This window comes from Pogonomyrmex barbatus, unplaced genomic scaffold, assembly GCF_055798465.1.
Source record: "Pogonomyrmex barbatus isolate J1 unplaced genomic scaffold, ASM5579846v1 scaffold1, whole genome shotgun sequence".
Lineage (NCBI taxonomy): Eukaryota > Metazoa > Arthropoda > Insecta > Hymenoptera > Formicidae > Pogonomyrmex > Pogonomyrmex barbatus.
Genome location: NW_028297098.1, coordinates 29,191,245 through 29,204,769, shown reverse-complemented (window position 1 = coordinate 29,204,769; position 13,525 = coordinate 29,191,245). Strand labels below are relative to the sequence as shown.

Below are 13,525 nucleotides of genomic sequence, written 5' to 3'. Positions count from 1 at the left end.
CCCCCCCAAACCAATATGGCGGTCGTCATCCTCGGGCCCTCCCCTACCACCACCCGAAGTATGAACGTTAACTTCGAAAAAAATTTTTTCCCAAAAATAATGCAGAAACGTGTAACCTAACCTGACTTGTACTCGTCCTGACTTGTACTCGTCCTGACTTGTACTCGTCCTGACTTGTACTCGTCCTGACTTGTACTCGTCCTGACTTAAAAAATATATGAAAAAAAAAAAAAAAAGAAACAGAAAAATTTTCAAAAAAAAAAAAAAAAAAGTCAAAATCTGGTTCTCCACGGTGGACGATAGAGCTCGACCGGAGCTACCATTTTGGTCCTCTGACCCACCCCCTTATCGTCCCCCCCTTCCCAGTTACCGTCGCTCAAAGTAGAGTCCCACTCTTTACGCCGTAACTTTTTTGTTTATGAATTCTTAACGACGAGCCTGCGCTCGTTCGACGCGGCTGACCGACCGCTACGAGACCCCACAGGGCCGTCCCTTAATACCCGCTGGTTGGGGAGTTATGGTAAAAAAAGTAAAAAAAAAAAAAAAAAATTTCACGCTTCGAGACGAGGGGTGGGGCCATGCCGTAGAGCTCGACGAGACCTGCCACTTTGGTCCTGCGACCCGACCCCCTATCCCCCACCGTTTCCGAGCTACGACGGGTCGATGCTCCCCGGAGTGGGGATCCGTATCTCGAAAACTATTGGTCGGATCGAAAAAAGTCATAGGACTTATTTGTAGAGCTCGACGAGCCCTTTCGAACGAGCCGTGGCTCGTCGTTAAGAATTCATAAACACCGGAGATACGGCGTCTCGAAGTTTCGACGAGAACCCCACCACCCGGTAGCTAACGGAGGGGGAGGGGTGGAGGGGTGGGGGTGGGGGTGGTTCAAGGTCTCGCCGAGGGGAACCCAGCCGCACACCCCCCATCCCCCTCCATCACCTCGTTTAGTGGCTACGGGGGAGGACCGAAACTTCCCCCCTCCCCCCCCAAACCAATATGGCGGTCGTCATCCTCGGGCCCTCCCCTACCACCACCCGAAGTATGAACGTTAACTTCGAAAAAAATTTTTTCCCAAAAATAATGCAGAAACGTGTAACCTAACCTAACCTAACCTGACTTGTACTCGTCCTGACTTGTACTCGTCCTGACTTGTACTCGTCCTGACTTGTACTCGTCCTGACTTGTACTCGTCCTGACTTAAAAAATATATGAAAAAAAAAAAAAAAAGAAACAGAAAAATTTTCAAAAAAAAAAAAAAAAAAGTCAAAATCTGGTTCTCCACGGTGGACGATAGAGCTCGACCGGAGCTACCATTTTGGTCCTCTGACCCACCCCCTTATCGTCCCCCCCTTCCCAGTTACCGTCGCTCAAAGTAGAGTCCCACTCTTTACGCCGTAACTTTTTTGTTTATGAATTCTTAACGACGAGCCTGCGCTCGTTCGACGCGGCTGACCGACCGCTACGAGACCCCACAGGGCCGTCCCTTAATACCCGCTGGTTGGGGAGTTATGGTAAAAAAAGTAAAAAAAAAAAAAAAAAATTTCACGCTTCGAGACGAGGGGTGGGGCCATGCCGTAGAGCTCGACGAGACCTGCCACTTTGGTCCTGCGACCCGACCCCCTATCCCCCACCGTTTCCGAGCTACGACGGGTCGATGCTCCCCGGAGTGGGGATCCGTATCTCGAAAACTATTGGTCGGATCGAAAAAAGTCATAGGACTTATTTGTAGAGCTCGACGAGCCCTTTCGAACGAGCCGTGGCTCGTCGTTAAGAATTCATAAACACCGGAGATACGGCGTCTCGAAGTTTCGACGAGAACCCCACCACCCGGTAGCTAACGGAGGGGGAGGGGTGGAGGGGTGGGGGTGGGGGTGGTTCAAGGTCTCGCCGAGGGGAACCCAGCCGCACACCCCCCATCCCCCTCCATCACCTCGTTTAGTGGCTACGGGGGAGGACCGAAACTTCCCCCCTCCCCCCCCAAACCAATATGGCGGTCGTCATCCTCGGGCCCTCCCCTACCACCACCCGAAGTATGAACGTTAACTTCGAAAAAAATTTTTTCCCAAAAATAATGCAGAAACGTGTAACCTAACCGTATCGTCCTAACCTTTCTATAATTTGGTTAGGACGAGTCAATTAGGTTACCCGAAACACAACCAAGCAAAAAAAAAAAAAAAAAAAAAAAAAAAAAAAAAACTACCGTTCGGTTGATGTCTTGAAATTAATCCCAAAGCTAGCTAATAAGTTTAAATTTTTTTTTTTTTTTTTTTTTTTTTTTTTTTTTTTTTATAATGAAAAGCGTACCAAATGGATAAATAGGATAGCTGAAAAATTGACGGACGAGATCGAAAAACTTCTCCACATCCAAATTCTCTCAAGTATATTATTCCTCAAAGTCTGCCGCAGAACAGAAAACGATATTGTGCTTGTATGAAGATAATAGCGAGTCTCGACTCTACATCTTTTAAATACTCCGCGAGTCCCTCCGCGTGTCCTGTTTCGCAACGAATCCATTTAGCTTCTCCCGACAGTGTCGCAATGCCCGTTTCATTAGCTTATTCGGAATGAGTTTCCTTTAGTTCCCTGTATAAATACATCTTACATAATAGAATATAAGAGTAGTAAAAGAAAAGAAATAAATCGTGATAAAGCATCTTCAGCGAATCAATTGACCACTTGCACATTAGAATGTTACAGAATCCAGAGAAACACTGTCACCCAGTTAATCAGCACCTTGCCAAGTCCAAGTTTGAAAAAAAAAAAAAAAAAAAAAAAAAAAAAAAATCCGACAAGCCAGCTTCACTATATTAATCGACAGCTTCCCAATTTTGATGGTACAATATTTTACCAAAAATAATATATCAAGATCACGAACCAAACAGTCATTCTATCGCCCGAAAGTCATAAAAATTAACTTACTTTTGTTGTGGTGAGCGCTGATAATAGACGAGAAATGTAGTAGCTAGGCTGAAGAGTAAATCAAATCAAACAAAAATGAAAATAATCGCGCACAAACTTTAACTAAGAAAAAAAATTTTTTTTTCCACAACCTCGGATGGTCTACATCCATGAAAACATGGAGCCATAAGAAACGAAAAAAGAGCAATCAACTTCAAGTAGCAGTTTTTAAAAGGTTACCAAAAGAATAAGAATGTCTGATCTACTGTTTCCCCTCTAGCACCCACATATACATTTATTCTTTTTTTTTTTTTTTTTTTTTTTTTAAATATCACCACACCTAATTATCTCATCTAGGTTTTCCTGTCGTGTCCCGACATAATCTTCCCACCTAGCACAAAACTAATCATACCCATAATGCCCCATCTAGTTCTCCCATCTAGCACACACATAATTTTCCCCATCTAGCACCCACATAGTTTTTGCCATTTAGTACTCACATATTTTTCCATCTAGCACCCATATTATTTTTCCCATTTAGCTCACAAAGAGTTTTCCCAATTGAGCTCCACACAGTTTTTCCCATATATTTTCCACATAGTCTTTTTTTTTCTCAGATACTCCCCACATAGTTTTTCCCATCTTTTTTCCACATAGTTTTTCCCTTCTAGTCCCTACATAGTTTTTTCCATCTTCTTCTCACATAGTTTTTCCCATCTTTTTCTCACATAATTTTTCCCATCTTCCTCCCACATAGTTTTTCCCATCTTCTTCCCACATAGTTTTTTCTATCTAGTCTCCACATAATTTTCCCCATCTAATTCCCACATGGTTTTTCCTATCTAGTCCCCACATAGTTTTTCCCATCTTCTTCCCACATAGTTTTTCCCACCTTCTTCACATATAGTTTTTCCCTTCTTCACACAGTTTTTCCCATATATTTTCAAGTAGTTTTTTCATATACCTGTCACATAGTTTTTTCCATATTGCCCCCATCTAGATTTTCTTATCGGACCCCCATATAGTTTTCCCATGGGAGTCAAATGGGTTTATCTATTTATTTCAGATAAATTTGGCCAGATAGGTCCGAATAGATTATCCATCAACCAAAAAAAAAAAAAAAAAAAAAAAAACAAAAAAAAAAAAAAACCTTTTCTCAGATTTTACTTTTCTAAAATAATACCCTTGCCGGAAGATAACATCATGTATCACCCGGCGCCTGGACCCCACCTCAGACGAAATATTAAACAAAAAAAAAAAAAAAAAAAAGAAGTAAAAATAATAAAAGAATATGTACATTTAGAAAACTTTATTTTATATAATTATATTATTTGTTTATTAATACATTTCTGTTAATTTTAACGATATCAAATTTTATTTTTTTTTTTTTTTCCACTATTTATCTTCTTCAGTACAAGAGCACAAATTAATATAATACTATTATACTACTATTACACTATATTTTTAACTTTTTAATACACACTTGTCAAAACAATCTTCTGTGAAATCAATACAATAATATTCACAAAGTTAGCGCAGCAAAAGAACCCATCGCGGAAAAGCATCAAATTTCGAAGAAATTTCGGGAGATACAAGTATTGATGTCATTCTCGTTTTTTTTTTAGAAAAGATAATTATACATGAAAGATATTTATTGAATTCGGAAAAATAAACGGAAATTGACTAGATTTGAACTCGGAGTCTCTCGCTTACTATCCAAACTCCTAGTCTGCACGACCGCAACAGCTCCTCTCTGGTAGCTGTTTATATTCTGAATCTGTTTCATGACTTACGATCATCTAATTCTTATACAACTTTCATGAAAAAAAAAAAAAAAATTAAAAAAAGAAAACGATAATCAATTTTAACTTTAAATTCAGTAAATCAAATTCAATAAAAGAATAAAAAAACCAACAAAATATTTCAGTATTTAATTTATATTTATCAATTAATTTTACTATATTCAAGTGTAATTTACAATTTATACAAGCAATAAATTATATTAAGTAATCAATTATCACTAGTATTTACTTTGTAGATTATGCAACCTAAAATATTTACATGTAAATTAATACATAGCAAAACATTGAATGATTTTTAGTTAAACTATTAAAAAAAAAAAAAAAATACATGTTCCAGCTTTATAATTTTTTTACATAATATAATTATAATTTGTCGAAATCATAAAATTATTGCATAAAAAAAATACAATAGTTCATTAATAATCCTAACTTTCTGACAACAAACAGACAACAAAATACATACAAGTATATGCATACATCTCTCTCTCTCTCTCTCTCTCTCTCTCTCTCTCTCTCTCTCTCTCTCTCTCTCTCTCTCCCCCCCCCTCTCTCTCTGTCTCTCCCCCCTCTCTCTCTCTCTCTCTCTCTGTATAGTGAGAGGAAAAGGATGTATACATGCATGTGTGTGTGTGTGTGTGTGTGTGTGTGTGTGTGTGTGTGTGTGTGCGTGTGTGTGTGTGTGTGTGCGTGTGTGCGTATATATATAATAAACGAACAACGAATGCAATATATAGCTGTTAAAATACAGATATAAAACAAAAGCAAAAAAAATATTTAATTTACTTACAAAAATAAATTCAAGTCTATGCAAACAAATAAATAAATTTGCTTCAATAACTACATTAAATTGATATGTAACAAAAGAAAAAGAAAAAAAAACATCTATCTATTATAAATATTATAAATATATTGTAAATTCCTAATCATTCATTTTTTTCTTAATTTCATTTAAATCCATTTTAGAATAACTTTTTTCATATTCAATAAGGTGCAAAAACGAAATAATTCTTATTATCGATTTGTATCTCTTACTCTTAATATTATTATGAGCTGTTAATATTATATTCGGTATATGCATGAAGGCAATATTATTTTTTATACTAGAATATTTTCATCTTTTTTCTCTTTTAAATTCTCTTTTAAAATGAAATTAAGGATTGTAATTGAAACAAAAAAATATGCTTAACAATTACTTGATAAAATTACATTTTCTACGTGGGAAAAAAAATATTCAATTTACCAAATATAAATATTTATTTAAAATAAAAAAAAAAAACCCAAATTTAATAAAAAATTATTTTTTTCATTCGTTATTCGTTCACATAAAATATATCCATTTTAACACAATAGTTAACACAATTTTGTATACAAAAGTTGTATACAATCATATTTAAGATTATTAACATATTTCTAGCGTTAATTATTATTTTCCGTTTGACATAAAGATGATAAAATGTCCTCATAATGTTGCATATTTGTTTCAAATGTTTCCAATTGTTTAGTAAGATCTCCCAATTGTTCGGCGAGTGTTCTTTCTTCCATAAAGGCTTGCAATTGTGGAGCACTTTGACATTCTCGATAAAATGCTCCTACGTCACTATTAGTATTTGTACCAGCAAAAGGAGTTTTCTATAACAATAAATTTGATTATTTTTATTTCGTATAAAAATTAAATATAAAATATGCCTATAGAGAGAAAATAAAAATATTTTTCCTATATATATATATATATATATATATATATAAAATTAATGTGTAAAATATCATATTCATCAAATATTTGTATACTGATATATATAAACATATCATGTACATATTTTAACACTTTCTCATTAGAGAAGTTTGACTTTAAGATTCCCTTCATTTTCTCTACATAAATATCTATATTTTCTAAGTAATCTTTTAAATTGAAATTTCAAATTAATAAATTTTAACTTAATAAGTTTTAAAGCAAAAATGTATCAATTTTTTAAGCAAAATATTTTTATTCGCTATTAGACAAAATTGATATTATAAAACATAATAAATTATCGTGATATCATATTCGGATTAAGATCATCAATTACCAAATCTACCATGATAAAATCATCGTTGGCACTAGTCATCGAACAACTACTTCTTCTAGATCCATTTTGAGATACACATTTTGTAGCTATATTATCATTACTAAGTCTTTCGTTATTCCCATTGTTACTATCGATTGTAGCAGCTGTCATTGTAGTCTTTATATTAGGTTCCACTAATGATATTGGAGGAGGTGATGTTTGCTTAGGTGTTAATAGAGAACTGAATGGGACGTCCGGTATCACCAAGTCCTCCTCATTGACAATGACGGGCTTATTTATTACAAATGCTCCTACTTTAATGGTATCACTAAGGGACTTTGATGTTTCCTCGCTATATATTCAAGTTTTAATCAAAACATTATTAAAATATACGTACACATATATATATGATTTTATTATACTTATATAACCATTATATATTATTACTTATTATTATACTTATATATTATATACTTCTAAATATTTCATATTTACTGACCTCTGCTGATATCGTGCGTGACGTGGACTTAAATCTGAATGAAAATGATCACTCTTAAGCATAATAGAATCTCGTCCCTTGTGAGTGGGTGATATAGTCATTTTTGTTCTATAAGAGACTGACAGATGTATAGTACCTACTGGAGTACACAATTGACCTACTCTTACATGTTTATAGTTATCACCTGTTATAACACAAAAATAACATTTAATAAAAAATGAATAAATATAAAATATAAAAAAATATGTAAATCTTACATAAAAAAAAAAAATAATAAATCTTATATAGTATATGACATAATGAGCACTAAAAGTTCCTGTAAAATAAAAAGTTTTTTTAAATATAGATTTCAATACAGAATGTTTTACATTTTATATAAATATTTTAAGATTAAAAAAAATATATTAGGTGATGGAATTACTTAATTTTAGAATTAAGACGTTACATCATTGCTTTAAACATTATTCCTAAATCTCAAAGACAGTAAAAATAAATTAGATAATGTCTGAATAATTGTAAAATTAAAAAAAAAAAAAAATTTTTTTCTCGTAAAATAAGATGTATCAAAAAAACTTTTTTTTTATTAAGGCTTCTTCATCGCAATTATTTCAATTGATGATACTAGAAACAAAAAAATATATAATATAATATATAATATATATATAATATATAATATAATATATAAATTCTTGTAAAATATATTAAAGTAGATATTTATTAATAAAATATTTGCAAACAAATGGATTTCTATTAATATACTGAAAATTCTTTTTTTACTTAATCAATAAACTATACGTTGATAATTAAATTAATCAAGAATAAAAGCAAATTTTTGTTTAAATTGTTTTCAAAACAGTAATACTTAAATATCATAATTGTTAAGCATAGCTCATTCATGCTTAACTTAAAGTGCTCATTTATTAGCTTTAATCAAATTGCACTCGTTTACAAATTATTGGATGAAATTTTGTTGCAGAAGAAGCATTGTCTTTCCTAGCACAAAAAATTATACTATATGATTGTATGTATGTATTTTGGAATCTTGTGCATATATAAATACGTAATAGAAAACTAGAGCATTGACACAATTATTTTCATAATTATAAAATAATTCAGAAATAATATAAACGTTATTCACAAAAATAAATTTTTAGATATGTAAAAAATAATAAAATAATTATGAATTTTCTAAAATAATAAACTAAATTCAATTGTACCTAAATTGTGTAGTTGAGGTTCTCCCATGTATATTCGATAACACATAGTATAAGAATCAGGTCCTTGTCGTCTACTTAGTTTGTAAGCAGGCGTAACTCTTGATACAGAAATTAAGGATTTCAATAAAATCCCCATTCTGTTATATACAGTATATGTTACTCGTACAGTTGGATCACTCTGCTCTGGTAAAATGCCAAGGCTCCAAGTTTCCAAAACCATCTTGTCACCCTCTACTGTTTTCAAAGAAATTTCTATGCATAGAGGTATAGTTGAACTTACTATCTCCCCAGATAATGTTCTCTTAGCATCAGCTGAAACCTCTGGTAGTTCTTTTATTGCCAGATTAAACTACAACATTAAACATAGATATATTTAAGTTCCTTCAAACATCAAAAAATAAAATTATAAATATTGATTATATGAACCATTCAATTTATTTGGTTTAGTCTAACATTTTTTATACTATAGATATCTATTTTCTATAAGCTACACGCAGAAATATTTTTTCTTACAATTAAAAATAAAATAAAATTATAATAAAAAAAAAATTATAACTTGCAATTGTTAAAATAATATTTAGAATAGAAAGTTTTAAATGTCTCTTATATCTATATATATATATATATATATATATATATATATATATATATCTTTATATAAAAATAACAAAAAACAAGAAAATAAATTTGTTTCAATTTTTCAAAAATTCTTAATCAAAATTATTAAATTTCCATTTATTACTATTAAAAGATAATGAATCTAATGAAATAAGTATGATAAAATTGCTACCAAAAAATAATTTAATGATAGTCATTTAAAAATAGTTTATTCAGGGTAAATACTAAGCGTAATTTCCTAACTTTTAAACATTTTTGTTAGAGTGCTATTTTTAATTTTTAAACATACTTATTAGAGTGCTACAAGATTGAATTTAACCAACATAACTTATATTTATTGGTAACTCGCTAACAGTTAGATAATAAGAACAGTTAGATAAAAAAATGTAACAAAAGTCTAATAAAAAAGAAATTTCAAGTAAATATCACATATATATTTTTAGATATCTATATAATTACTAATGCATAAAAAAATTTTAAGGATTTTTTTTATGAAAAAAGAAAAAGCACACCTTCAAATGACTTTTTGTGAATAAAGTTTTATTATGTTTTATTATTTATATACTGCAAAGGTTAACTGTCAATTTGGTCAAATATATTAAAAAACGAAATAAAAATATTTTAATTCACATTTTAAGTTTAACAAAATAATAAATAAATTAAATAAATCATATATTTTGTAACATTATCTCATATAAATATAGGAGTTATTTATTTAACATTTTGGTTTATTTATTAAACTTAAAATATAAATTAAATTATTTTTTTTTGTCTCTTCACTAAATTAACACAAAATCAATTGAAAGATTTGATTTAAATTGATATCAAATTATTTGATTATCGAATTGTTATAGAACCACTGCATAAGTCTATTAAAAATGGTGATACATAATTGGCGATATAATTATTTGAATTTATTTCATATAGAAATTTAGCATCTAATATCCTGCTTGCTGAAGAATTTGCTATATTTCTCTCAGTTGTTGTTTATTGACATGTACTTGACTTATATTAATAAGTTTGTTCTTTTTGGCTGAATTGCATTAGTTCAGTTTATTTTTCTTTCTTTATAATGAAAGAAGAAAGATAAACTCTGAACTAGTGTAGCCAGTTCAACTAAAAACAATAGACCTAATGTATTATCAATTGAAAGGTTCATAAAAAAATTTATCCTTAAATTTTTTTTTATGCATTAATGATCCAATGTCTAAAAAAGGGTATGTAATATTCATTTGAAACTTCTCTTTCATTTTATTTTAGCTTCAGTTCATTATATAATCAATCACTATATAATCAATCGTGAGACAGTACTCTAATGGATAGACTTTAGATTTTTAAACTTACTCTTGTAATATTTTAACATATTTTAACGGGATGTTTAGATTAGGAAACTACACAGAATACTTACTTTCAATAAGCTACTTTTAAATAAACATTTTGTTTAAATAAACAAATTATCTTTAAAAGCAATTTTATCATATTTATTACACCAGATTTTTAAATTTGTTAGAATTTTTCAAAAATGTTTAATCGAAATATCAAATCCTACTATTTGTGTGCTTTTTTTTGTGTCATATGCATTTAATAAATTTGTATTCAAAGTTACATATGTCATGTCTCAAAATTTTGATAAATTAATAAAAATTATTATAGATATACATAAATGGTTGTTATAAATGTTTAATGTTTACAGTAACTTGAAAACTCTTTTCATAAATTATTAGTTATTTCTACCTTTTGTAGTTGTAATTTTTCTTCTATTTCTTTTAATTTATAACCAAAAATTTTTATCAGGTGCATTTAGAAGCGTAATCATATTCACTGAGCACTTGGTAAGCTTTTGCATCTGATTAATATAACTTTTAGACATAAAAAGAATCCAATTAAATACAAGAGCTCACCAAGTTCAATGAATAATTATTCTTCCGGATGCACCCATCACCTATTGATAAAATATAAAATATAAATATTCAATACAAGAATTATTATTTTCTTTATTTTAATTTCTTTGTAATTCAAATCTATTTAATTCTAAACAATATAAATATAAAAAAAAAGTATTGTTTCTAAACTTCAATAACTTTACTACTATTATACTGATATATCTTGAGACGATACATAATTTCAGAACGGTCAACTTATTAAGAGATTCTAAATCCAATCTTCATCTTAATTTGAAGAAAATTGTTAAAAGTTATAAGTAAAAGAGTATAAAAATGGTAACTCTCAATATTAATATTTTGTTTTAAAAGTTCATATGTATGTGATACTGATAAATTTAAAATTAAATAATTGCTTCAATATATAATCAATTTATTTTTTTTGTATGTTTCTTTAAAAATATCACTATAAAAATTTTTAAATACCAATAATAACCAATAATATAGTAACCAATAATATAATTACTGAAAATAAGATTAAATAAAAAATAGAGCAAGGATTAGCAGAGCCAGATAAATTGAAACCAGATAAATTGTATGGACTACAGCAAACTTTACTTTTACCCAATCACCGGCTGACGAGTCCGGCTTGCACGTGGTGTTGACTTTTTGACCCGATCTCGACTGTACTATGATTTGGGCAGCTCTCAGCGCGAGATACTTGGTAAACTTCTCTAAATCCTTTTTATCTTGCATACTTAATTGCGTTGACATTGTATACCGCTGTTAATTATGATCGCAGCCTTACAGATGTTCCTCGAACACGCGAGAACAGGAGATACGTTGTAGCGTCATAACAAAACAGCATTCTTAACACGTATAACTATGCCTCTCACATAACATATAAATTTAGATGGCGAGTGTCTGCGCATGTTTCATGTGTACTCGATACAGTTCGAGCTTTTCACACGGATTTCGAAACTCGTAGATAGATCTGAATACACACACAACACACCTTTTTGGAAAATTCCTCAGTCGAATCGGCATCGTCGTACTACGTGCAATCATACGACAGATAGTGACCCCTTGGATACTTTGAAAACCGAATGTTCAGTCATCCGTTAATAGTTTCTAGTCGAAAAACTCTAGTCGAAAAAAAAGTCAGGAAGAGAACAGATTAATAAAAAGATTTTTATAACGTTCACTTGCGATAAGTCAAGATCGAAAAAAATATCTAAATTTTTTTACTCTATTTTTGCAACATGCTACAAATCGATCGAATATAAACTATAGTCGCTAAATATTACCCTTGAATGTATGTAGCAAGTCGTATTCTCTGTTTTAATCATAATATAAGAAGAAAGGTGAAACGCTTCATGGAATTAGCCAATCAGAAATTTGTCCAAAGTGCAAAAAGCAATATGGCTGCTCTTATAATGCGCATGGGTATATATAATGGATTGATATTAGGCTGGTGTCTCATGGCGCGGAAATCCACAGCTGAACGGAATGCGCAAACCAATCACAGCGAAAGAACCAAAAGAAAACTCGTTCATTCTGTTCGTTCTTTTGCTGTCATTGGTTCGCGCATTCCGTTCCGCTGTGGATTTCCGCGCCATGGGACACCAGCCTTAGATAAATGCAGCGGCCGATGTGCCTCAGGCTACCTTCTTATGCAGCGGTAACCAGAGAGAAGCCTGAAGGCCATATCAGACTAGCGGTTGCCGATTGACGATTCTACTATTACCAATCACATTAACCATAACCAGGACCTGCTACATTATGATTGGTTAGGACGGAGGGATAGGTTATGAATTTGAGACCATATCAGACTAGCGGTTGCCGGTTGACGATTGTATTTTAGCCAATCACAATGTAGCAAATCCTGGTTATAGTTAATATGGTAATAGTAGAATCATCAACCAGCAAGACCGTAGTCGGGCAACCACTAATCTGATATGACCTTAAGAGTGGTCATGGCCGCGTTTTAGCTGTAATCTTATTCACGTAAGTAATGTGCACGATTTTGTGTATGATTTTATCTTCCGTGCTAGACATAAGAGTGATAAAGACGAACGATATGGACACTAGAAATAAGAGATTGGCCAAGGTTCTGGTTGAATACAAAATGGCGGACATAAATCTTAGGGTGCCATCACATGCGGCGTAAGCGTAACTTGCACCGACCAATCACATCGTTTCACTTGAACATCAGATTCCGCCTAGTTAGGCTGATTCCATGCAACTTGTGTAAGCATAAAATCCATCATCCAAATTGTCTCAGCTATTCTACACAAATACGTCTAGATTCTTATTAGACGATTTGATTGGTTGATGATTTGATGATTTGATTGGTCGTTGCTAAGCACGCGTGGAACACACTAGGCGCACGTACATACGTAGATGAAAGAGTAGTCAATGCCACTTGCAATTAACTCCATGCGTCTAGCGGCGAACGTATCTCACTGGGCGGTCCTATCTCATCGCGCATTTGCAATTTGACATATTTGTATATATATTAATTAAGTTATGTTTTTCAATGCATAGTCCAACAATATCTAACAAC

At 31.6% G+C, this 13,525-nt stretch overlaps 1 protein-coding gene across 4 annotated transcripts; it reads right to left on the bottom strand.

The window, feature by feature from the left end:
• Positions 1-4,270: 4,270 nt before the first annotated feature.
• On the bottom strand, positions 4,271-12,300 carry Atg13 (Autophagy-related 13). 4 transcript variants are annotated; one of them, XM_089072103.1, is made up of 6 exons: positions 11,975-12,298; positions 11,578-11,775; positions 8,462-8,810; positions 7,245-7,428; positions 6,767-7,097; positions 4,271-6,329 (listed from the first exon to the last, which is right to left on the bottom strand). In XM_089072103.1, exons 2-6 carry the CDS (start codon positions 11,731-11,733, stop codon positions 6,117-6,119), a joined length of 1,233 nt encoding a protein of 410 aa, XP_088928229.1. In that variant the 5' UTR covers positions 11,734-11,775; positions 11,975-12,298; the 3' UTR covers positions 4,271-6,116. The 4 variants fall into 4 exon arrangements, with proteins under 4 accessions (XP_088928229.1, XP_088928235.1, XP_088928223.1 ...); XM_089072109.1 differs by having other exon boundaries at positions 6,776-7,097; positions 11,578-12,300; XM_089072097.1 differs by having other exon boundaries at positions 11,578-12,298.
• Between the last annotated feature and the right edge of the window lie 1,225 nt (positions 12,301-13,525).

What these genes read in the sequence shown, in the direction of transcription:
- Atg13 (XM_089072097.1), bottom strand. Translation starts at nt 11,733, where the DNA reads ATGTCAACGCAATTAAGTATGCAAGATAAAAAGGATTTAGAGAAGTTT. An exon ending in ACCTCAACTACACAATTTAG is followed by an intron (nt 7,429 to 8,461) that starts GTACAATTGAAT and finishes GTGTTATAACAG; the next exon opens with GTGATAACTATAAACATGTA. An exon ending in ATTTTATCATGGTAGATTTG is followed by an intron (nt 6,330 to 6,766) that starts GTAATTGATGAT and finishes TTATTGTTATAG; the next exon opens with AAAACTCCTTTTGCTGGTAC.